Source organism: Salmo salar, chromosome 22 (assembly GCF_965601325.2).
Source record: "Salmo salar chromosome 22, fSalSal1, whole genome shotgun sequence".
Lineage (NCBI taxonomy): Eukaryota > Metazoa > Chordata > Actinopteri > Salmoniformes > Salmonidae > Salmo > Salmo salar.
Window position 1 is genome coordinate 53,427,735 of NC_138312.1, and position 27,266 is coordinate 53,455,000.

At 38.5% G+C, this 27,266-nt stretch overlaps 1 protein-coding gene across 2 annotated transcripts in view; it reads left to right on the forward strand.

Annotated features, from left to right (window-relative positions):
* The first annotated feature begins 9,343 nt into the window (after positions 1-9,343).
* LOC106583670 (nuclear factor of activated T-cells, cytoplasmic 2) overlaps positions 9,344-27,266 on the forward strand; it is a 51,070-nt gene continuing 33,147 nt past the window's right edge. Inside the window, exon 1 of one of the 2 annotated variants that reach the window (XM_045705441.2) lies at positions 9,344-9,607. In XM_045705441.2, the coding sequence (XP_045561397.2) occupies positions 9,469-9,607 (139 nt within the window). In that variant the 5' untranslated portion in view covers positions 9,344-9,468. The remainder of the gene's footprint in view (positions 9,608-27,266) is intronic. The other variant, XM_045705442.2, reaches the window with a different exon arrangement.

The following is a 27,266-nucleotide window of genomic DNA, read 5'->3' on the forward strand; positions in this document are numbered from 1 at the left end:
CATCTCAAGACATCAGTCAGGAAGTTAAAGCTTGGTCGCAAATGGGTCTTTCAAACGGACAATGACCCCAAGAATACTTCCAAAGTTGTGGCAAAATGGCTTAAGGACAACAAAGTCAAGGTATTGGAGTGGCCATCACAAAGCCCTGACCTCAATCCTATAGAACATTTGTGGGCAGAACTGAAAAAGTGTGTGCGAGCAAGGAGGCCAACACAACTGACTCAGTTACACCAGCTCTGTCAGGAGGAATGGGCCCAAATTCACCCAACTTATTGTGGGAAGCTTGTGGAAGGCTACCCGAAACGTTTGACCCAAGTTAAACAATTTAAAGGCAATGCTACCAAATACTAATTGAGTGTATGTAAACTTCCTACCCACTGGGAATGTGATGAAAGAGTTTAAAGCTGAAATAAACCATTCTCTCTACTATTATTCTGACATTTCACATTCTTAAAATAAAGTGGTGATCTTAACTGACCTAAGACAGGACATTTTTACTAGGATTAAATGTCAGAAATTGTGAAAAACTGAGTTTAAATATATTTGGCTAAGGTGTATGTAAACTTCCGACTTTAACTGTATATTCTACTGTATTTTTGCCAATGTCACTCCTACATTGCTCTATCTAATATTTATATATTTCTTAATTCTATTATTTTACTTTTAGATTTGTGTGTATTTCTGTGAATTGTTGGATACTACAGAACTGTTGGAGCCACGAATCCAAGCATTTCGCTACAGCCTGCTAAATAACATCTGCTAAATATGAGTATGTGACCAATACAATATGATTTGATTTCTAGCAGGGTTGATCTCTGAGTTTACAGAAGAGGCTCAAATGACCATCCCATGTCCAACTGGCCGCCCGTGTGGCTGGCAACCCTCCCAGGGGGCAGTGGGGCCATGGAGTGACTGACCTCCTATAGGTATTACACATTGATGTGTAATCATCGCTGATGGTTAACTGCTCGCTGCGTAATCACGGCAGCAAGGACACTGTCTCTTGAACCTATTTTGTGTACTGTATTACTATTTAGACTTTGTAGCCATAAACTTGTTATTCCGCAGCGACCATGGATGACACATACCTGCAAAACAAACCCAGGGTGGGACATTTGAGTTTTGACATCTTTATTTGGTCACCTTGATAGGATCAGATTATTGTAAGGTTAATGGCATGGCAAATGGGTTTTCTGCAATCTACACTGTGGTGGGTCCTGGTGAAAACATGAATCTACACTGTGGTGGGTCCTGGTGAAAACATTAATCTACACTGTGGTGGGTCCAGGTGAAGACATGAATCTAGTATACACTGTGGTGGGTCCTGGTGAAGACATGAATCTAGTATACACTGTGGTGGGTCCTGGTGAAGACATTAATCTAGTTTACACTGTGGTGGGTCCTGGTGAAGACATGAATCTAGTATACACTGTGGTGGGTCCTGGTGAAGACATGAATCTAGTATACACTGTGGTGGGTCCTGGTAAAGACATGAATCTACACTGCGGTGGGTCCTGGTGAAGACATGAATCTACACTGTGGTGGGTCCAGGTGAAGACATGAATCTACACTGTGGTGGGTCCTGGTGAAGACATGAATCTACACTGTGGTGGGTCCAGGTGAAGACATGAATCTACAGTGCGGTGGGTCCTGGTGAAGACATGAATCTACACTGTGGTGGGTCCAGGTGAAGACATTAATCTACACTGTGGTGGGTCCTGGTGAAGACATGAATCTACACTGTGGTGGGTCCTGGTGAAGACATGAATCTACACTGTGGTGGGTCCTGGTGAAGACATGAATCTACACTGTGGTGGGTCCAGGTGAAGACATGAATCTACACTGTGGTGGGTCCAGTTGAAGACATGAATCTACACTGTGGTGGGTCCTGGTGAAGACATTAATCTACACTGTGGTGGGTCCAGGTGAAGACATGAATCTACACTGTGGTGGGTCCAGGTGAAGACATGAATCTACACTGTGGTGGGTCCAGGTGAAGACATGAATCTACACTGTGGTGGGTCCTGGTGAAGACATTAATCTACACTGTGGTGGGTCCAGGTGAAGACATGAATCTACGCTGTGGTGGGTCCTGGTGAAGACATTAATCTACACTGTGGTGGGTCCTGGTGAAGACATGAATCTACACTGTGGTGGGTCCTGGTGAAGACATGAATCTACACTGTGGTGGGTCCTGGTGAAGACATGAATCTACACTGTGGTGGGTCCTGGTGAAGACATGAATCTACACTGTGGTGGGTCCTGGTGAAGACATGAATCTACACTGTGGTGGGTCCTGGTGAAGACATGAATCTACACTGTGGTGGGTTCTGGTGAAGACATGAATCTACACTGTGGTGGGTCCTGGTGAAGACATGAATCTACACTGTGGTGGGTCCTGGTGAAGACATTAATCTACACTGTGGTGGGTCCAGTTGAAGACATGAATCTACACTGTGGTGGGTCCTGGTGAAGACATTAATCTACACTGTGGTGGGTCCAGGTGAAGACATGAATCTACACTGTGGTGGGTCCTGGTGAAGACATTATTCTACACTGTGGTGGGTCCTGGTGAAGACATGAATCTACACTGTGGTGGGTCCTGGTGAAGACATGAATCTACACTGTGGTGGGTCCTGGTGAAGACATTAATCTACACTGTGGTGGGTCCAGTTGAAGACATGAATCTACACTGTGGTGGGTCCTGGTGAAGACATTAATCTACACTGTGGTGGGTCCAGGTGAAGACATGAATCTACACTGTGGTGGGTTCGGGTGAAGACATGAATCTAAACTGTGGTGGGTCCTGGTGAAGACATTAATCTACACTAAGGTGGGTCCTGGTGAAGACATGAATCTACACTGTGGTGGGTCCTGGTGAAGACATGAATCTACACTGTGGTGGGTTCTGGTGAAGACATGAATCTACACTGTGGTGGGTCCTGGTGAAGACATGAATCTACACTGTGGTGGGTCCTGGTGAAGACATGAATCTACACTGTGGTGGGTCCTGGTGAAGACATGAATCTACACTGTGGTGGGTCCTGGTGAAGACATGCATCTACACTGCGGTGGGTCCTGGTGAAGACATGAATCTACAATCTGGTGGGTCCTGGTGAAGACATTAATCTACACTGTGGTGGGTCCTGGTGAAGACATGAATCTACACTGTGGTGGGTCCAGATGAAGACATGAATCTACACTGCGGTGGGTCCAGGTGAAGACATGAATCTAGTATACCCTGTGGTGGGTCCTGGTGAAGACATTAATCTACACTGTGGTGGGTCCTGGTGAAGACATGAATCTACACTGTGGTGGGTCCTGGTGAAGACATTAATCTACAGTGTGGTGGGTTCTGGTGAAGACATTAATCTACACTGTGGTAGGTCCTGGTGAAGACATTAATCTACACTGTGGTGGGTCCTGGTGAAGACATGAATCTACACTGTGGTGGGTCCTGGTGAAGACATGAATCTACACTGTGGTGGGTCCTGGTGAAGACATGAATCTACACTGTGGTGGGTCCTGGTGAAGACATGAATCTACACTGTGGTGGGTCCTGGTGAAGACATGAATCTACACTGTGGTGAGTCCTGGTGAAGACATGAATCTACACTGTGGTGGGTTCTGGTGAAGACATGAATCTACACTGTGGTGGGTCCTGGTGAAGACATTAATCTACACTGTGGTGGTTCTTGGTGAAGACATTAATCTACACTGTGGTGGGTCCTGGTGAAGACATGAATCTACACTGTGGTGGGTTCTGGTGAAGACATGAATCGACACTGTGGTGGGTCCTGGTGAAGGCATGAATCTACACTGTGGTGGGTCCAGGTGTAGACATGAATCTACACTGTGGTGGGTCCTGGTGAAGACATGAATCTACACTGTGGTGGGTCCAGGTGAAGACATGAATCTACACTGTGGTGGGTCCAGGTGAAGACATGAATCTACACTGTGGTGGGTCCTGGTGAAGACATGAATCTACACTGTGGTGGGTCCTGGTGAAGACATGAATCTACACTGTGGTGGGTCCTGGTGAAGACATGAATCTACACTGTGGTGGGTACTGGTGAAGACATGAATCTACACTGTGGTGGGTCCTGGTGAAGACATGAATCTACACTGTGGTGGGTCCAGATGAAGACATGAATCTACACTGCGGTGGGTCCAGGTGAAGACATGAATCTAGTATACCCTGTGGTGGGTCCTGGTGAAGACATTAATCTACACTGTGGTGGGTCCTGGTGAAGACATGAATCTACACTGTGGTGGGTCCTGGTGAAGACATTAATCTACACTGTGGTGGGTTCTGGTGAAGACATTAATCTACACTGTGGTAGGTCCTGGTGAAGACATTAATCTACACTGTGGTGGGTCCTGGTGAAGACATGAATCTACACTGTGGTGGGTCCTGGTGAAGACATGAATCTACACTGTGGTGGGTCCTGGTGAAGACATGAATCTACACTGTGGTGGGTCCTGGTGAAGACATGAATCTACACTGTGGTGGGTACTGGTGAAGACATGAATCTACACTGTGGTGGGTCCTGGTGAAGACATGAATCTACACTGTGGTGGGTTCTGGTGAAGACATGAATCTACACTGTGGTGGGTCCTGGTGAAGACATTAATCTACACTGTGGTGGTTCCTGGTGAAGACATTAATCTACACTGTGGTGGGTCCTGGTGAAGACATGAATCTACACTGTGGTGGGTTCTGGTGAAGACATGAATCTACACTGTGGTGGGTCCTGGTGAAGACATGAATCTACACTGTGGTGGGTCCAGGTGTAGACATGAATCTACACTGTGGTGGGTCCTGGTGAAGACATGAATCTACACTGTGGTGGGTCCAGGTGAAGACATGAATCTACACTGTGGTGGGTCCAGGTGAAGACATGAATCTACACTGTGGTGGGTCCTGGTGAAGACATGAATCTACACTGTGGTGGGTCCTGGTGAAGACATGAATCTACACTGTGGTGGGTCCTGGTGAAGACATGAATCTACACTGTGGTGGGTACTGGTGAAGACATGAATCTACACTGTGGTGGGTCCTGGTGAAGACATGAATCTACACTGTGGTGGGTTCTGGTGAAGACATGAATCTACACTGTGGTGGGTCCTGGTGAAGACATTAATCTACACTGTGGTGGTTCCTGGTGAAGACATTAATCTACACTGTGGTGGGTCCTGGTGAAGACATGAATCTACACTGTGGTGGGTTCTGGTGAAGACATGAATCTACACTGTGGTGGATCCTGGTGAAGACATGAATGTACACTGTGGTGGGTCCAGGTGAAGACATGAATCTACACTGTGGTGGGTCCTGGTGAAGACATGAATCTACACTGTGGTGGGTCCTGGTGAAGACATTAATCTACACTGTGGAGGGTCCAGTTGAAGACATGAATCTACACTGTGGTGGGTCCTGGTGAAGACATGAATCTACACTGTGGTGGGTTCTGGTGAAGACATGAATCTACACTGTGGTGGGTCCTGGTGAAGACATTAATCTACACTGTGGTGGTTCCTGTTGAAGACATTAATCTACACTGTGGTGGGTCCTGGTGAAGACATGAATCTACACTGTGGTGGGTTCTGGTGAAGACATGAATCTACACTGTGGTGGATCCTGGTGAAGACATGAATGTACACTGTGGTGGGTCCAGGTGAAGACATGAATCTACACTGTGGTGGGTCCTGGTGAAGACATGAATCTACACTGTGGTGGGTCCTGGTGAAGACATTAATCTACACTGTGGAGGGTCCAGTTGAAGACATGAATCTACACTGTGGTGGGTCCTGGTGAAGACATTAATCTACACTGTGGTGGGTCCAGGTGAAGACATGAATCTAGTATACACTGTGGTGGGTCCTGGTGAAGACATGAATCTACACTGTGGTGGGTCCTGGTGAAGACATGAATCTACACTGTGGTGGGTCCTGGTGAAGACATTAATCTACACTGTGGTGGGTCCTGGTGAAGACATGAATCTACACTGTGGTGGGTCCTGGTGAAGACATGAATCTACACTGTGGTGGGTCCTGGTGAAGACATGAATCTACACTGTGGTGGGTCCTGGTGAAGACATGAATCTACACTGTGGTGGGTCCTGGTGAAGACATGAATCTACACTGTGGTGGGTTCTGGTGAAGACATGAATCTTCACTGTGGTGGGTCCTGGTGAAGACATTAATCTACACTGTGGTGGTTCCTGGTGAAGACATTAATCTACACTGTGGTGGGTCCTGGTGAAGACATGAATCTACACTGTGGTGGGTTCTGGTGAAGACATGAATCTACACTGTGGTGGGTCCTGGTGAAGACATGAATCTACACTGTGGTGGGTCCAGGTGTAGACATGAATCTACACTGTGGTGGGTCCTGGTGAAGACATGAATCTACACTGTGGTGGGTCCAGGTGAAGACATGAATCTACACTGTGGTGGGTCCAGGTGAAGACATGAATCTACACTGTGGTGGGTCCTGGTGAAGACATGAATCTACACTGTGGTGGGTCCTGGTGAAGACATGAATCTACACTGTGGTGGGTCCTGGTGAAGACATGAATCTACACTGTGGTGGGTACTGGTGAAGACATGAATCTACACTGTGGTGGGTCCTGGTGAAGACATGAATCTACACTGTGGTGGGTTCTGGTGAAGACATGAATCTACACTGTGGTGGGTCCTGGTGAAGACATTAATCTACACTGTGGTGGTTCCTGGTGAAGACATTAATCTACACTGTGGTGGGTCCTGGTGAAGACATGAATCTACACTGTGGTGGGTCCTGGTGAAGACATGAATCTACACTGTGGTGGATCCTGGTGAAGACATGAATGTACACTGTGGTGGGTCCAGGTGAAGACATGAATCTACACTGTGGTGGGTCCTGGTGAAGACATGAATCTACACTGTGGTGGGTCCTGGTGAAGACATTAATCTACACTGTGGAGGGTCCAGTTGAAGACATGAATCTACACTGTGGTGGGTCCTGGTGAAGACATGAATCTACACTGTCGTGGGTTCTGGTGAAGACATGAATCTACACTGTGGTGGGTCCTGGTGAAGACATTAATCTACACTGTGGTGGTTCCTGGTGAAGACATTAATCTACACTGTGGTGGGTCCTGGTGAAGACATGAATCTACACTGTGGTGGGTTCTGGTGAAGACATGAACCTACACTGTGGTGGATCCTGGTGAAGACATGAATGTACACTGTGGTGGGTCCAGGTGAAGACATGAATCTACACTGTGGTGGGTCCTGGTGAAGACATGAATCTACACTGTGGTGGGTCCTGGTGAAGACATTAATCTACACTGTGGAGGGTCCAGTTGAAGACATGAATCTACACTGTGGTGGGTCCTGGTGAAGACATTAATCTACACTGTGGTGGGTCCAGGTGAAGACATGAATCTAGTATACACTGTGGTGGGTCCTGGTGAAGACATGAATCTACACTGTGGTGGGTCCTGGTGAAGACATGAATCTACACTGTGGTGGGTCCTGGTGAAGACATTAATCTACACTGTGGTGGGTCCTGGTGAAGACATGAATCTACACTGTGGTGGGTCCTGGTGAAGACATGAATCTACACTGTGGTGGGTCCTGGTGAAGACATGAATCTACACTGTGGTGGGTCCTGGTGAAGACATGAATCTACACTGTGGTGGGTCCAGGTGAAGACAGACATGAATCTACACTGTGGTGGGTCCAGGTGAAGACATTAAGCTACACTGTGGTGGGTCCTGGTGGGAAACTAAGTAGTTGACACGTGTTTAAAGGCTCATTCTGTCAACAACAGGCTTATCAGTGAACTCTCAATTACTTTTTTCCTGATGCCTGTGTGTGTGTGTGTGTGTGTGTGTGTGTGTGTGTGTGTGTGTGTGTGTTGTGTGTGTGTGTGTGTGTGTGTGTGTGTGTGTGTGTGTGTGTGTGTGTGTGTGTGTGTGTGTGTGTGTGTGTGTGTGTGTGTGTGTGTGTGTGTGTGTGTGTGTGTGTGTGTGTGTGTGTGTTTGTCATCTGATGATCCCTGGCAGGGTATCTTGTCATGTGATAGTAGCTTCTCATGTCTTCTGAAACTAGAGCCATCATGCCTCCTACTGGTTACAGGGCTGCTATCCATGCAGGGCCGTATTCATAAAATGTCTCAGAGTGAAGTTTGGTGGCTGAGTTCCAAAACTAGAGTCATTATGTCTCCTACTGGTTACAGGGTGTTTACCCCGTGCCGGGCAGTATTCATAAAACGTCTCAGAGTGAAGTTTGGTGGCTGAGCTCCAAAACTAGAGTCATTATGTCTCCTACTGGTTACAGGGTGTTTACCCCGTGCCAGGCAGTATTCATAAACCGTCTCAGAGTGAAGTTGGGAGAAGATTTGCCTTTTTAGATCACAGCACAAGATTAGATGGGCAGCGGGGACCTGATCCCAGATCAGCACTCCTATTCTGTGATGCTTCATGAATAAGGGCCCTGGCTCAAATTAATACACTTTGGATTTAACATTCAAAGTATCCTTTGCCCCAAATGACGGATTCCACACAAGACATATTGGCTGTTGGGTAGGCTACGTGTAACAGTAGCACCACCCAATGGATTAGTGGCCATATTCATTCCACTTGTGACAGAAATCAGCCAAGTCACTAATATTATATTATGTTAACATGCTTCAAAATTAAACATTGTTTGTCCGGCTCAGTCAATTCTATCCTGTTTAATCTAAAACATAAAGTTAACTATGTACAATCATTTCTTAAATATATATATATATTTTAACCTTTATTTAACTAGGCAAGTCCATTAAGAACAAGTTCTTATTTACAATTACAGCCTACACTGGCCAAACCCTGACGACGCTGGGAAAATTGTGCGCCGCCCTATGGGACTCCCAATCACGGCCGGTTGTGATACATCCTGGAATCGAACCAGAGTGTCTGTATTTTATTTTTGACCTTTATTTAACTAACATTTATTTAACTAACTATTTAACTGTAGTGACTCCTGAGATGCAGTGCCGTAGACCGCTGCGCCACTCGTTAGCCTTATAATAGTGAAGTACAGCTTTGCTGCACCTTAAATACAACATTTAGTGGCCTTTTCTGTTTCTGTTCTATTTTCTGTTTTCTGTCTCTGTTATTTTATTGAGCAACAATCCAAATATATCATCTACATTTGCAGCCTCAAAACATTTGATACAAAATGACCCGACACAGTTACATCATCACCACAGAATCATCCGCCTCAACTAGGCTATGCAACAGAATAGAAACAGGAAGCAACATCGACAGCCTGATTTCTTTTTATGTGGCTGTCATATTTCATTTCAACCATTAGACTTCCGTTGTTGCAATTGCCTGAAGTTAATACAGAATCGTCGTGAAAAGCCTAAAGTATAGCCTAACATCAGCTGTTGTTTTGTCTCTCTTTTCATTTTGATAAATAATTTACGTGCTTATTAACATGACTTCCATCTACAAAGACAATGATCCACATTCTTTGGAGCTTGTGGAAGATCTTGGTCAAGATAACAGTCAAGAGGAGTTGGACTTTTCTTACCTGTTTTTGTACAACCCATCTGACGACTTTCGCGTGATTGAAGGTAAGAGCATCTTCCTGAAGTGCCGTCAAAGGCAATCAATCAATAATGTATGTTTAAATAGGAGTTTACAACAATTAGATGTTTATTCAGGATAACCAAGGTAGCCTAATCACATAATCAGATTTTGTACACTAGCCTACTCAGAAAAGATGGAAGATTTTAGAATATTCACATCAAAATCTCTCGCCTAAATACTCTGGTAGTCCAGTGTCTCTTTGATAATGCCTACACATCATGGTTTACCAGGAGCCCCAAACATCTAAAAAAAAGAAAGCTGTCAGCCAAACAAGCTTGTAAGATTTGTAGTTAAGTCCACCGTCATACTTATCTGGAGGTTGAGCATTTTTTTCGTCTCTATCTCTGCAACGTGTCTATATCTATGTAATTGTTTGCGTATTTATGTAAAAATAGGGACCACAATGGAAATAAGTCCCAGACTCTCTCTCTCTCTCTCTCTCTCTCTCTCTCTCTCTCTATATATATATATATATATATATATATTTTTTTTAACTGACAAACAAAATCAATCAATCGATCAATCCAAACTTTGCAGACCATCTTCCTGAAGTGCCGTCAAGAGCAATCAATCAATAATTTATGTTTAAATTGGAGTCTACAACAATTATTCGTTATTTAAAAAACAAAGGTCGCCTAATCACATAATCATATTTTGTACACTAGCCTAGTCAGTAAAGGCTACAGTCACACACCGAAATGTGATAGAATGCATTTGAATAGCTTTGTCATGCTGGTCTGTGGTCTCCACTGTTCAAATTCATGCATGGCTTTGTGATTTAGTTTATATTGAGGGACAGATCCGAATTTACTGTGAGGGGTGGTCCAAAATGGGGGAGGGCTGGCAACAAAAAAAAAATCGCTTTGGGGAGGGTTGTGTGTTTTTCCCTGGTTTATTCGCTCTTCTGCTCATATTTTCCCTATAAACAATGGCTTGGCTTACTTTTGATATTACCCTAATAAAGTTTAGAAGCGTCTGTGAAGGTTTGGTAGGGTGTGGTTATTATTAAGCTTTAGCTACTACAGGCCTATGATATGAAGGCAGTGAGCCCTGGCGCTCCAGCTGACTCCGACAGTTGAATTTGAGGTGAGGAAGACTGTTTCAGGTCTACCAGAGATACTCCTATAATCTAACAATATAATGCTTATCTTTAGAAAAATATTTCTGATAGAAAATTAACCAATTACCCTCCTTCTGTGCTTCTAAATCTGTATAGCAGATGCAGTAGCCATCTGACATAAAGAAATGCATGTCATGTCGTAGCATGCCACCAGCATATCTCTCTCTCCTTCTCTCTGGGGTTAGGCCTAAACTTCTCCTCCTTTATATATTTATTCTAATAGGAATATCATACAGTGGACACCTAACCCTATAGGCCTATGCATGCAATGCCTCTGACAGCTGAGCCGCGAGGTGGACAATTATTGTTTTAGGAAAGTAACCAAAAACAAAATAGAAAAATAGGCTATAAAGCTGTGCATATGCTACACATCGAAACACCAGGAATAGTGTTTTTGTAATTTGTTCTAGGCTGTTTTTAAGGACACGTAAATGTGGCTCATTTGGACAACATCCCTTGTTTATTGATGGCGCTGGCTGCCCCAGGGTGGATCTGAATGCATATGGATGTACATTACATTTTTCAAATGTTCGGTAATTTAAAATGTTCGCTGTCATGTTGTCCGCCTCCAAATTTTCCGAAAGGAAACTCTGAAATGGCATATTCTTTTTGGAAGATTTTCGAATATTGGAATGAAAATCTGTTGCCAATTGGAAGGAAACCTATACACCCCTTAAAGACTTTGGCAAGTACGCTAGTCCAGTGTCTCTTTGATTATGCAGCACATCATGGTTCACCAGCAGCCCCAAATACCAGACAAACCAGCTGTAAGAACTGTACTGAAACTCCCCCCTCAAACTCATCTGAAGGTTGAGCATGTTTTCCTCTCTATCTATGTAATGTGTCTGTATCTCTGTAATGTGTCTGTATCTATGTAATGTGTCTGTATCTCTGTAATGTGTCTATATCTCTGTAATGTGTCTGTATCTCTGTAATGTGTCTGTATCTCTGTAATGTGTCTGTATCTATGTAATGTGTCTGTATCTCTGTAATGTGTCTATATCTCTGTAATGTGTCTGTATCTCTGTAATGTGTCTGTATCTATGTAATGTGTCTGTATCTCTGTAATGTGTCTGTATCTATGTAATGTGTCTGTATCTCTGTAATGTGTCTGTATCTCTGTAATGTGTCTGTATCTCTGTAATGTGTCTCTATCTATGTAATGTGTCTGTATCTATGTAATGTGTCTGTATCTATGTAATGTGTCTGTATCTCTGTAATGTGTCTGTATCTCTGTAATGTGTCTGTATCTATGTAATGTGTCTGTATCTATGTAATGTGTCTGTATCTATGTAATGTGTCTGTATCTATGTAATGTGTCTGTATCTATGTAATGTGTCTGTATCTATGTAATGTGTCTGTATCTATGTAATGTGTCTGTATCTATGTAATGTGTCTGTATCTCTGTAATGTGTCTGTGTCTCTGTAATGTGTCTGTATCAATGTAATGTGTCTGTATCTCTGTAATGTGTCTGTATCTCTGTAATGTGTCTCTATCTATGTAATGTGTCTGTATCTATGTAATGTGTCTGTATCTATGTAATGTGTCTGTATCTATGTAATGTGTCTGTATCTATGTAATGTGTCTGTATCTCTGTAATGTGTCTGTATCTCTGTAATGTGTCTGTATCTCTGTAATGTGTCTGTATCTATGTAATGTGTCTGTATCTCTGTAATGTGTCTGTATCTATGTAATGTGTCTGTATCTATGTAATGTGTCTGTATCTATGTAATGTGTCTGTATCTATGTAATGTGTCTGTATCTCTGTAATGTGTCTGTATCTCTGTAATGTATCTGTATCTATGTAATGTGTCTGTATCTCTGTAATGTGTCTGTATCAATGTAATGTGTCTGTATCTATGTAATGTGTCTGTATCAATGTAATGTGTCTGTATCTCTGTAATGTGTCTGTATCTCTGTAATGTGTCTGTATCTATGTAATGTGTCTGTATCTATGTAATGTGTCTGTATCTCTGTAATGTGTCTGTATCTATGTAATGTGTCTGTATCTCTGTAATGTGTCTGTATCTATGTAATGTGTCTGTATCTCTGTAATGTGTCTGTATCTATGTAATGTGTCTGTATCTCTGTAATGTGTCTGTATCTCTGTAATGTGTCTGTATCTATGTAATGTGTCTGTATCTATGTAATGTGTCTGTATCTCTGTAATGTCTGTATCTCTGTAATGTGTCTGTATCTCTGTAATGTGTCTGTATCTATGTAATGTGTCTGTATCTATGTAATGTGTCTGTATCTATGTAATGTGTCTGTATCTCTGTAATGTGTCTGTATCTATGTAATGTGTCTGCATCTCTGTAATGTGTCTGTATCAATGTAATGTGTCTGTATCTCTGTAATGTGTCTGTATCTCTGTAATGTGTCTCTATCTATGTAATGTGTCTGTATCTATGTAATGTGTCTGTATCTATGTAATGTGTCTGTATCTATGTAATGTGTCTGTATCTATGTAATGTGTCTGTATCTCTGTAATGTGTCTGTATCTCTGTAATGTGTCTGTATCTATGTAATGTGTCTGTATCTCTGTAATGTGTCTGTATCTATGTAATGTGTCTGTATCTATGTAATGTGTCTGTATCTATGTAATGTGTCTGTATCTATGTAATGTGTCTGTATCTCTGTAATGTGTCTGTATCTCTGTAATGTATCTGTATCTATGTAATGTGTCTGTATCTCTGTAATGTGTCTGTATCAATGTAATGTGTCTGTATCTATGTAATGTGTCTGTATCAATGTAATGTGTCTGTATCTCTGTAATGTGTCTGTATCTCTGTAATGTGTCTGTATCTATGTAATGTGTCTGTATCTATGTAATGTGTCTGTATCTCTGTAATGTGTCTGTATCTATGTAATGTGTCTGTATCTCTGTAATGTGTCTGTATCTATGTAATGTGTCTGTATCTCTGTAATGTGTCTGTATCTATGTAATGTGTCTGTATCTCTGTAATGTGTCTGTATCTCTGTAATGTGTCTGTATCTATGTAATGTGTCTGTATCTATGTAATGTGTCTGTATCTCTGTAATGTCTGTATCTCTGTAATGTGTCTGTATCTCTGTAATGTGTCTGTATCTATGTAATGTGTCTGTATCTATGTAATGTGTCTGTATCTATGTAATGTGTCTGTATCTCTGTAATGTGTCTGTATCTATGTAATGTGTCTGCATCTCTGTAATGTGTCTGTATCTATGTAATGTGTCTGTATCTCTGTAATGTGTCTGTATCTATGTAATGTGTCTGTATCTATGTAATGTGTCTGTATCTATGTAATGTGTCTGTATCTCTGTAATGTGTCTGTATCTATGTAATGTGTCTGTATCTCTGTAATGTGTCTGTATCTATGTAATGTGTCTGTATCTATGTAATGTGTCTGTATCTCTGTAATGTGTCTGTATCTATGTAATGTGTCTGTATCTATGTAATGTGTCTGTATCTATGTAATGTGTCTGTATCTCTGTAATGTGTCTGTATCTCTGTAATGTGTCTGTATCTCTGTAATGTGTCTGTATCTCTGTAATGTGTCTGTATCTATGTAATGTGTCTGTATCTATGTAATGTGTCTGTATCTCTGTAATGTATCTGTATCTATGTAATGTGTCTGTATCTCTGTAATGTGTCTGTATCTATGTAATGTGTCTGTATCTATGTAATGTGTCTGTATCTATGTAATGTGTCTGTATCTCTGTAATGTGTCTGTATCTATGTAATGTGGCTGTATCTATGTAATGTGTCTGTATCTCTGTAATGTGTCTGTATCTATGTAATGTGTCTGTATCTCTGTAATGTATCTGTATCTATGTAATGTGTCTGTATCTCTGTAATGTGTCTGTATCTATGTAATGTGTCTGTATCTCTGTAATGTGTCTGTGTCTCTGTAATGTGTCTGTATCAATGTAATGTGTCTGTATCTCTGTAATGTGTCTGTATCTCTGTAATGTGTCTCTATCTATGTAATGTGTCTGTATCTATGTAATGTGTCTGTATCTATGTAATGTGTCTGTATCTATGTAATGTGTCTGTATCTCTGTAATGTGTCTGTATCTCTGTAATGTGTCTGTATCTCTGTAATGTGTCTGTATCTCTGTAATGTGTCTGTATCTATGTAATGTGTCTGTATCTATGTAATGTGTCTGTATCTATGTAATGTGTCTGTATCTATGTAATGTGTCTGTATCTCTGTAATGTGTCTGTATCTCTGTAATGTATCTGTATCTATGTAATGTGTCTGTATCTCTGTAATGTGTCTGTATCTATGTAATGTGTCTGTATCTATGTAATGTGTCTGTATCTATGTAATGTGTCTGTATCTCTGTAATGTGTCTGTATCAATGTAATGTGTCTGTATCTATGTAATGTGTCTGTATCTCTGTAATGTGTCTGTATCTCTGTAATGTGTCTGTATCTATGTAATGTGTCTGTATCTATGTAATGTGTCTGTATCTCTGTAATGTGTCTGTATCTATGTAATGTGTCTGTATCTCTGTAATGTGTCTGTATCTATGTAATGTGTCTGTATCTCTGTAATGTGTCTGTATCTATGTAATGTGTCTGTATCTCTGTAATGTGTCTGTATCTCTGTAATGTGTCTGTATCTATGTAATGTGTCTGTATCTATGTAATGTGTCTGTATCTCTGTAATGTCTGTATCTCTGTAATGTGTCTGTATCTATGTAATGTGTCTGTATCTCTGTAATGTGTCTGTATCTCTGTAATGTGTCTGTATCTCTGTAATGTGTCTGTATCTCTGTAATGTGTCTGTATCTCTGTAATGTGTCTGTATCTATGTAATGTGTCTGTATCTATGTAATGTGCTCTGTATCTCTGTAATGTGTCTGTATCTCTGTAATGTGTCTGTATCTCTGTAATGTGTCTGTATCTCTGTAATGTGTCTGTATCTCTGTAATGTGTCTGTATCTATGTAATGTGTCTGTATCTATGTAATGTGTCTGTATCTATGTAATGTGTCTGTATCTATGTAATGTGTCTGTATCTCTGTAATGTGTCTGTATCTCTGTAATGTATCTGTATCTATGTAATGTGTCTGTATCTCTGTAATGTGTCTGTATCTATGTAATGTGTCTGTATCTATGTAATGTGTCTGTATCTATGTAATGTGTCTGTATCTCTGTAATGTGTCTGTATCAATGTAATGTGTCTGTATCTATGTAATGTGTCTGTATCTCTGTAATGTGTCTGTATCTCTGTAATGTGTCTGTATCTATGTAATGTGTCTGTATCTATGTAATGTGTCTGTATCTCTGTAATGTGTCTGTATCTATGTAATGTGTCTGTATCTCTGTAATGTGTCTGTATCTATGTAATGTGTCTGTATCTCTGTAATGTGTCTGTATCTATGTAATGTGTCTGTATCTCTGTAATGTGTCTGTATCTCTGTAATGTGTCTGTATCTATGTAATGTGTCTGTATCTATGTAATGTGTCTGTATCTCTGTAATGTCTGTATCTCTGTAATGTGTCTGTATCTATGTAATGTGTCTGTATCTCTGTAATGTGTCTGTATCTATGTAATGTGTCTGTATCTATGTAATGTGTCTGTATCTATGTAATGTGTCTGTATCTATGTAATGTGTCTGTATCTCTGTAATGTGTCTGTGTCTCTGTAATGTGTCTGTATCAATGTAATGTGTCTGTATATCTGTAATGTGTCTGTATCTCTGTAATGTGTCTGTATCTATGTAATGTGGCTGTATCTATGTAATGTGTCTGTATCTCTGTAATGTGTCTGTATCTATGTAATGTGTCTGTATCTCTGTAATGTGTCTGTATCTATGTAATGTGTCTGTATCTCTGTAATGTGTCTGTATCTATGTAATGTGTCTGTATCTCTGTAATGTGTCTGTGTCTCTGTAATGTGTCTGTATCTATGTAATGTGTCTGTATCTCTGTAATGTGTCTGTATCTCTGTAATGTGTCTCTATCTATGTAATGTGTCTGTATCTATGTAATGTGTCTGTATCTATGTAATGTGTCTGTATCTATGTAATGTGTCTGTATCTATGTAATGTGTCTGTATCTCTGTAATGTGTCTGTATCTCTGTAATGTGTCTGTATCTCTGTAATGTGTCTGTATCTCTGTAATGTGTCTGTATCTATGTAATGTGTCTGTATCTATGTAATGTGTCTGTATCTATGTAATGTGTCTGTATCTATGTAATGTGTCTGTATCTCTGTAATGTGTCTGTATCTCTGTAATGTATCTGTATCTATGTAATGTGTCTGTATCTCTGTAATGTGTCTGTATCTATGTAATGTGTCTGTATCTATGTAATGTGTCTGTATCTATGTAATGTGTCTGTATCTCTGTAATGTGTCTGTATCAATGTAATGTGTCTGTATCTATGTAATGTGTCTGTATCTCTGTAATGTGTCTGTATCTCTGTAATGTGTCTGTATCTATGTAATGTGTCTGTATCTATGTAATGTGTCTGTATCTCTGTAATGTGTCTGTATCTATGTAATGTGTCTGTATCTATGTAATGTGTCTGTATCTATGTAATGTGTCTGTATCTCTGTAATGTGTCTGTATCTATGTAATGTGTCTGTATCTCTGTAATGTGTCTGTATCTCTGTAATGTGTCTGTATCTATGTAATGTGTCTGTATCTATGTAATGTGTCTGTATCTCTGTAATGTCTGTATCTCTGTAATGTGTCTGTATCTATGTAATGTGTCTGTATCTCTGTAATGTGTCTGTATCTCTGTAATGTGTCTGTATCTATGTAATGTGTCTGTATCTCTGTAATGTGTCTGTATCTCTGTAATGTGTCTGTATCTATGTAATGTGTCTGTATCTATGTAATGTGTCTGTATCTCTGTAATGTGTCTGTATCTCTGTAATGTGTCTGTATCTCTGTAATGTGTCTGTATCTCTGTAATGTGTCTGTATCTCTGTAATGTGTCTGTATCTATGTAATGTGTCTGTATCTATGTAATGTGTCTGTATCTCTGTAATGTGTCTGTATCTATGTAATGTGTCTGTATCTCTGTAATGTGTCTGTATCTCTGTAATGTGTCTGTATCTATGTAATGTGTCTGTATCTATGTAATGTGTCTGTATCTCTGTAATGTGTCTGTATCTATGTAATGTGTCTGTATCTATGTAATGTGTCTGTATCTCTGTAATGTGTCTGTATCTATGTAATGTGTCTGTATCTATGTAATGTGTCTGTATCTCTGTAATGTGTCTGTATCTCTGTAATGTGTCTGTATCTATGTAATGTGTCTGTATCTATGTAATGTGTCTGTATCTATGTAATGTGTCTGTATCTATGTAATGTGTCTGTATCTATGTAATGTGTCTGTATCTATGTAATGTGTCTGTATCTATGTAATGTGTCTGTATCTATGTAATGTGTCTGTATCTCTGTAATGTGTCTGTATCTCTGTAATGTGTCTGTATCTATGTAATGTGTCTGTATCTATGTAATGTGTCTGTATCTCTGTAATGTGTCTGTATCTATGTAATGTGTCTGTATCTATGTAATGTGTCTGTATCTATGTAATGTGTCTGTATCTATGTAATGTGTCTGTATCTATGTAATGTGTCTGTATCTCTGTAATGTGTCTGTATCTATGTAATGTGTCTGTATCTATGTAATGTGTCTGTATCTATGTAATGTGTCTGTATCTATGTAATGTGTCTGTATCTATGTAATGTGTCTGTATCTCTGTAATGTGTCTGTATCTCTGTAATGTGTCTGTATCTATGTAATGTGTCTGTATCTATGTAATGTGTCTGTATCTCTGTAATGTGTCTGTATCTCTGTAATGTGTCTGTATCTATGTAATGTGTCTGTATCTATGTAATGTGTCTGTATCTCTGTAATGTGTCTGTATCTATGTAATGTGTCTGTATCTATGTAATGTGTCTGTATCTCTGTAATGTGTCTGTATCTATGTAATGTGTCTGTATCTATGTAATGTGTCTGTATCTCTGTAATGTGTCTGTATCTCTGTAATGTGTCTGTATCTCTGTAATGTGTCTGTATCTCTGTAATGTGTCTGTATCTATGTAATGTGTCTGTATCTATGTAATGTGTCTGTATCTATGTAATGTGTCTGTATCTCTGTAATGTGTCTGTATCTCTGTAATGTGTCTGTATCTATGTAATGTGTCTGTATCTATGTAATGTGTCTGTATCTATGTAATGTGTCTGTATCTATGTAATGTGTCTGTATCTATGTAATGTGTCTGTATCTCTGTAATGTGTCTGTATCTCTGTAATGTGTCTGTATCTATGTAATGTGTCTGTATCTCTGTAATGTGTCTGTATCTATGTAATGTGTCTGTATCTATGTAATGTGTCTGTATCTATGTAATGTGTCTGTATCTATGTAATGTGTCTGTATCTCTGTAATGTGTCTGTATCTCTGTAATGTGTCTGTATCTATGTAATGTGTCTGTATCTATGTAATGTGTCTGTATCTATGTAATGTGTCTGTATCTATGTAATGTGTCTGTATCTATGTAATGTGTCTGTATCTCTGTAATGTGTCTGTATCTCTGTAATGTGTCTGTATCTATGTAATGTGTCTGTATCTATGTAATGTGTCTGTATCTCTGTAATGTGTCTGTATCTATGTAATGTGTCTGTATCTCTGTAATGTGTCTGTATCTATGTAATGTGTCTGTATCTCTGTAATGTGTCTGTATCTATGTAATGTGTCTGTATCTCTGTAATGTGTCTGTATCTCTGTAATGTGTCTGTATCTATGTAATGTGTCTGTATCTATGTAATGTGTCTGTATCTCTGTAATGTGTCTGTATCTCTGTAATGTGTCTGTATCTCTGTAATGTGTCTGTATCTATGTAATGTGTCTGTATCTATGTAATGTGTCTGTATCTATGTAATGTGTCTGTATCTCTGTAATGTGTCTGTATCTATGTAATGTGTCTGTATCTCTGTAATGTGTCTGTATCTATGTAATGTGTCTGTATCTCTGTAATGTGTCTGTATCTCTGTAATGTGTCTGTATCTATGTAATGTGTCTGTATCTATGTAATGTGTCTGTATCTCTGTAATGTCTGTATCTCTGTAATGTGTCTGTATCTCTGTAATGTGTCTGTATCTCTGTAATGTGTCTGTATCTCTGTAATGTGTCTGTATCTCTGTAATGTGTCTGTATCTATGTAATGTGTCTGTATCTATGTAATGTGTCTGTATCTATGTAATGTGTCTGTATCTATGTAATGTGTCTGTATCTCTGTAATGTGTCTGTATCTCTGTAATGTGTCTGTATCTATGTAATGTGTCTGTATCTCTGTAATGTGTCTGTATCTATGTAATGTGTCTGTATCTATGTAATGTGTCTGTATCTATGTAATGTGTCTGTATCTCTGTAATGTGTCTGTATCTATGTAATGTGTCTGTATCTATGTAATGTGTCTGTATCTCTGTAATGTGTCTGTATCTCTGTAATGTGTCTGTATCTATGTAATGTGTCTGTATCTATGTAATGTGTCTGTATCTCTGTAATGTGTCTGTATCTATGTAATGTGTCTGTATCTCTGTAATGTGTCTGTATCTATGTAATGTGTCTGTATCTCTGTAATGTGTCTGTATCTATGTAATGTGTCTGTATCTCTGTAATGTGTCTGTATCTCTGTAATGTGTCTGTATCTATGTAATGTGTCTGTATCTATGTAATGTGTCTGTATCTCTGTAATGTCTGTATCTCTGTAATGTGTCTGTATCTATGTAATGTGTCTGTATCTCTGTAATGTGTCTGTATCTATGTAATGTGTCTGTATCTATGTAATGTGTCTGTATCTATGTAATGTGTCTGTATCTATGTAATGTGTCTGTATCTCTGTAATGTGTCTGTGTCTCTGTAATGTGTCTGTATCTATGTAATGTGTCTGTATATCTGTAATGTGTCTGTATCTCTGTAATGTGTCTGTATCTATGTAATGTGGCTGTATCTATGTAATGTGTCTGTATCTCTGTAATGTGTCTGTATCTATGTAATGTGTCTGTATCTCTGTAATGTATCTGTATCTATGTAATGTGTCTGTATCTCTGTAATGTGTCTGTATCTATGTAATGTGTCTGTATCTCTGTAATGTGTCTGTGTCTCTGTAATGTGTCTGTATCAATGTAATGTGTCTGTATCTCTGTAATGTGTCTGTATCTCTGTAATGTGTCTCTATCTATGTAATGTGTCTGTATCTATGTAATGTGTCTGTATCTATGTAATGTGTCTGTATCTATGTAATGTGTCTGTATCTATGTAATGTGTCTGTATCTCTGTAATGTGTCTGTATCTCTGTAATGTGTCTGTATCTCTGTAATGTGTCTGTATCTATGTAATGTGTCTGTATCTATGTAATGTGTCTGTATCTATGTAATGTGTCTGTATCTATGTAATGTGTCTGTATCTCTGTAATGTGTCTGTATCTCTGTAATGTATCTGTATCTATGTAATGTGTCTGTATCTCTGTAATGTGTCTGTATCTATGTAATGTGTCTGTATCTATGTAATGTGTCTGTATCTATGTAATGTGTCTGTATCTCTGTAATGTGTCTGTATCAATGTAATGTGTCTGTATCTATGTAATGTGTCTGTATCTCTGTAATGTGTCTGTATCTCTGTAATGTGTCTGTATCTATGTAATGTGTCTGTATCTATGTAATGTGTCTGTATCTCTGTAATGTGTCTGTATCTATGTAATGTGTCTGTATCTCTGTAATGTGTCTGTATCTATGTAATGTGTCTGTATCTCTGTAATGTGTCTGTATCTATGTAATGTGTCTGTATCTCTGTAATGTGTCTGTATCTCTGTAATGTGTCTGTATCTATGTAATGTGTCTGTATCTATGTAATGTGTCTGTATCTCTGTAATGTCTGTATCTCTGTAATGTGTCTGTATCTATGTAATGTGTCTGTATCTCTGTAATGTGTCTGTATCTCTGTAATGTGTCTGTATCTCTGTAATGTGTCTGTATCTCTGTAATGTGTCTGTATCTCTGTAATGTGTCTGTATCTATGTAATGTGTCTGTATCTATGTAATGTGTCTGTATCTCTGTAATGTCTGTATCTCTGTAATGTGTCTGTATCTCTGTAATGTGTCTGTATCTCTGTAATGTGTCTGTATCTCTGTAATGTGTCTGTATCTCTGTAATGTGTCTGTATCTATGTAATGTGTCTGTATCTATGTAATGTGTCTGTATCTATGTAATGTGTCTGTATCTATGTAATGTGTCTGTATCTCTGTAATGTGTCTGTATCTCTGTAATGTATCTGTATCTATGTAATGTGTCTGTATCTCTGTAATGTGTCTGTATCTATGTAATGTGTCTGTATCTATGTAATGTGTCTGTATCTATGTAATGTGTCTGTATCTCTGTAATGTGTCTGTATCAATGTAATGTGTCTGTATCTATGTAATGTGTCTGTATCTCTGTAATGTGTCTGTATCTCTGTAATGTGTCTGTATCTATGTAATGTGTCTGTATCTATGTAATGTGTCTGTATCTCTGTAATGTGTCTGTATCTATGTAATGTGTCTGTATCTCTGTAATGTGTCTGTATCTATGTAATGTGTCTGTATCTCTGTAATGTGTCTGTATCTATGTAATGTGTCTGTATCTCTGTAATGTGTCTGTATCTCTGTAATGTGTCTGTATCTATGTAATGTGTCTGTATCTATGTAATGTGTCTGTATCTCTGTAATGTCTGTATCTCTGTAATGTGTCTGTATCTATGTAATGTGTCTGTATCTCTGTAATGTGTCTGTATCTATGTAATGTGTCTGTATCTATGTAATGTGTCTGTATCTATGTAATGTGTCTGTATCTATGTAATGTGTCTGTATCTCTGTAATGTGTCTGTGTCTCTGTAATGTGTCTGTATCAATGTAATGTGTCTGTATATCTGTAATGTGTCTGTATCTCTGTAATGTGTCTCTATCTATGTAATGTGTCTGTATCTATGTAATGTGTCTGTATCTATGTAATGTGTCTGTATCTATGTAATGTGTCTGTATCTATGTAATGTGTCTGTATCTCTGTAATGTGTCTGTATCTCTGTAATGTGTCTGTATCTCTGTAATGTGTCTGTATCTATGTAATGTGTCTGTATCTCTGTAATGTGTCTGTATCTATGTAATGTGTCTGTATCTATGTAATGTGTCTGTATCTATGTAATGTGTCTGTATCTATGTAATGTGTCTGTATCTCTGTAATGTGTCTGTATCTCTGTAATGTATCTGTATCTATGTAATGTGTCTGTATCTCTGTAATGTGTCTGTATCTATGTAATGTGTCTGTATCTATGTAATGTGTCTGTATCTATGTAATGTGTCTGTATCTCTGTAATGTGTCTGTATCAATGTAATGTGTCTGTATCTATGTAATGTGTCTGTATCAATGTAATGTGTCTGTATCTCTGTAATGTGTCTGTATCTCTGTAATGTGTCTGTATCTATGTAATGTGTCTGTATCTATGTAATGTGTCTGTATCTCTGTAATGTGTCTGTATCTATGTAATGTGTCTGTATCTCTGTAATGTGTCTGTATCTATGTAATGTGTCTGTATCTCTGTAATGTGTCTGTATCTATGTAATGTGTCTGTATCTCTGTAATGTGTCTGTATCTCTGTAATGTGTCTGTATCTCTGTAATGTGTCTGTATCTATGTAATGTGTCTGTATCTATGTAATGTGTCTGTATCTCTGTAATGTCTGTATCTCTGTAATGTGTCTGTATCTCTGTAATGTGTCTGTATCTCTGTAATGTGTCTGTATCTCTGTAATGTGTCTGTATCTCTGTAATGTGTCTGTATCTATGTAATGTGTCTGTATCTATGTAATGTGTCTGTATCTATGTAATGTGTCTGTATCTATGTAATGTGTCTGTATCTCTGTAATGTGTCTGTATCTCTGTAATGTATCTGTATCTATGTAATGTGTCTGTATCTCTGTAATGTGTCTGTATCTATGTAATGTGTCTGTATCTATGTAATGTGTCTGTATCTATGTAATGTGTCTGTATCTCTGTAATGTGTCTGTATCAATGTAATGTGTCTGTATCTATGTAATGTGTCTGTATCTCTGTAATGTGTCTGTATCTCTGTAATGTGTCTGTATCTATGTAATGTGTCTGTATCTATGTAATGTGTCTGTATCTCTGTAATGTGTCTGTATCTATGTAATGTGTCTGTATCTCTGTAATGTGTCTGTATCTATGTAATGTGTCTGTATCTCTGTAATGTGTCTGTATCTATGTAATGTGTCTGTATCTCTGTAATGTGTCTGTATCTCTGTAATGTGTCTGTATCTATGTAATGTGTCTGTATCTATGTAATGTGTCTGTATCTCTGTAATGTCTGTATCTCTGTAATGTGTCTGTATCTATGTAATGTGTCTGTATCTCTGTAATGTGTCTGTATCTATGTAATGTGTCTGTATCTATGTAATGTGTCTGTATCTATGTAATGTGTCTGTATCTATGTAATGTGTCTGTATCTCTGTAATGTGTCTGTGTCTCTGTAATGTGTCTGTATCAATGTAATGTGTCTGTATATCTGTAATGTGTCTGTATCTCTGTAATGTGTCTCTATCTATGTAATGTGTCTGTATCTATGTAATGTGTCTGTATCTATGTAATGTGTCTGTATCTATGTAATGTGTCTGTATCTATGTAATGTGTCTGTATCTCTGTAATGTGTCTGTATCTCTGTAATGTGTCTGTATCTCTGTAATGTGTCTGTATCTATGTAATGTGTCTGTATCTCTGTAATGTGTCTGTATCTATGTAATGTGTCTGTATCTATGTAATGTGTCTGTATCTATGTAATGTGTCTGTATCTATGTAATGTGTCTGTATCTCTGTAATGTGTCTGTATCTCTGTAATGTATCTGTATCTATGTAATGTGTCTGTATCTCTGTAATGTGTCTGTATCTATGTAATGTGTCTGTATCTATGTAATGTGTCTGTATCTATGTAATGTGTCTGTATCTCTGTAATGTGTCTGTATCAATGTAATGTGTCTGTATCTATGTAATGTGTCTGTATCAATGTAATGTGTCTGTATCTCTGTAATGTGTCTGTATCTCTGTAATGTGTCTGTATCTATGTAATGTGTCTGTATCTATGTAATGTGTCTGTATCTCTGTAATGTGTCTGTATCTATGTAATGTGTCTGTATCTCTGTAATGTGTCTGTATCTATGTAATGTGTCTGTATCTCTGTAATGTGTCTGTATCTATGTAATGTGTCTGTATCTCTGTAATGTGTCTGTATCTCTGTAATGTGTCTGTATCTATGTAATGTGTCTGTATCTATGTAATGTGTCTGTATCTCTGTAATGTCTGTATCTCTGTAATGTGTCTGTATCTCTGTAATGTGTCTGTATCTATGTAATGTGTCTGTATCTATGTAATGTGTCTGTATCTATGTAATGTGTCTGTATCTCTGTAATGTGTCTGTATCTATGTAATGTGTCTGCATCTCTGTAATGTGTCTGTATCTATGTAATGTGTCTGTATCTCTGTAATGTGTCTGTATCTATGTAATGTGTCTGTATCTATGTAATGTGTCTGTATCTCTGTAATGTGTCTGTATCTATGTAATGTGTCTGTATCTCTGTAATGTGTCTGTATCTATGTAATGTGTCTGTATCTATGTAATGTGTCTGTATCTCTGTAATGTGTCTGTATCTATGTAATGTGTCTGTATCTATGTAATGTGTCTGTATCTATGTAATGTGTCTGTATCTCTGTAATGTGTCTGTATCTCTGTAATGTGTCTGTATCTCTGTAATGTGTCTGTATCTCTGTAATGTGTCTGTATCTATGTAATGTGTCTGTATCTATGTAATGTGTCTGTATCTCTGTAATGTATCTGTATCTATGTAATGTGTCTGTATCTCTGTAATGTGTCTGTATCTATGTAATGTGTCTGTATCTATGTAATGTGTCTGTATCTATGTAATGTGTCTGTATCTCTGTAATGTATCTGTATCTATGTAATGTGTCTGTATCTCTGTAATGTGTCTGTATCTATGTAATGTGTCTGTATCTATGTAATGTGTCTGTATCTATGTAATGTGTCTGTATCTCTGTAATGTGTCTGTATCTATGTAATGTGTCTGTATCTCTGTAATGTATCTGTATCTATGTAATGTGTCTGTATCTCTGTAATGTGTCTGTATCTATGTAATGTGTCTGTATCTCTGTAATGTGTCTGTGTCTCTGTAATGTGTCTGTATCAATGTAATGTGTCTGTATCTCTGTAATGTGTCTGTATCTCTGTAATGTGTCTCTATCTATGTAATGTGTCTGTATCTATGTAATGTGTCTGTATCTATGTAATGTGTCTGTATCTATGTAATGTGTCTGTATCTATGTAATGTGTCTGTATCTCTGTAATGTGTCTGTATCTCTGTAATGTGTCTGTATCTCTGTAATGTGTCTGTATCTATGTAATGTGTCTGTATCTCTGTAATGTGTCTGTATCTATGTAATGTGTCTGTATCTATGTAATGTGTCTGTATCTCTGTAATGTGTCTGTATCTCTGTAATGTATCTGTATCTATGTAATGTGTCTGTATCTCTGTAATGTGTCTGTATCTATGTAATGTGTCTGTATCTATGTAATGTGTCTGTATCTATGTAATGTGTCTGTATCTCTGTAATGTGTCTGTATCAATGTAATGTGTCTGTATCTATGTAATGTGTCTGTATCAATGTAATGTGTCTGTATCTCTGTAATGTGTCTGTATCTCTGTAATGTGTCTGTATCTATGTAATGTGTCTGTATCTATGTAATGTGTCTGTATCTCTGTAATGTGTCTGTATCTATGTAATGTGTCTGTATCTCTGTAATGTGTCTGTATCTATGTAATGTGTCTGTATCTCTGTAATGTGTCTGTATCTCTGTAATGTGTCTGTACCTCTGTAATGTGTCTGTATCTATGTAATGTGTCTGTATCTATGTAATGTGTCTGTATCTCTGTAATGTCTGTATCTCTGTAATGTGTCTGTATCTCTGTAATGTGTCTGTATCTATGTAATGTGTCTGTATCTATGTAATGTGTCTGTATCTATTTAATGTGTCTGTATCTATGTAATGTGTCTGTATCTCTGTAATGTGTCTGTATCTATGTAATGTGTCTGCATCTCTGTAATGTGTCTGTATCTATGTAATGTGTCTGTATCTCTGTAATGTGTCTGTATCTATGTAATGTGTCTGTATCTATGTAATGTGTCTGTATCTATGTAATGTGTCTGTATCTCTGTAATGTGTCTGTATCTATGTAATGTGTCTGTATCTCTGTAATGTGTCTGTATCTATGTAATGTGTCTGTATCTATGTAATGTGTCTGTATCTCTGTAATGTGTCTGTATCTATGTAATGTGTCTGTATCTATGTAATGTGTCTGTATCTATGTAATGTGTCTGTATCTCTGTAATGTGTCTGTATCTCTGTAATGTGTCTGTATCTCTGTAATGTGTCTGTATCTATGTAATGTGTCTGTATCTATG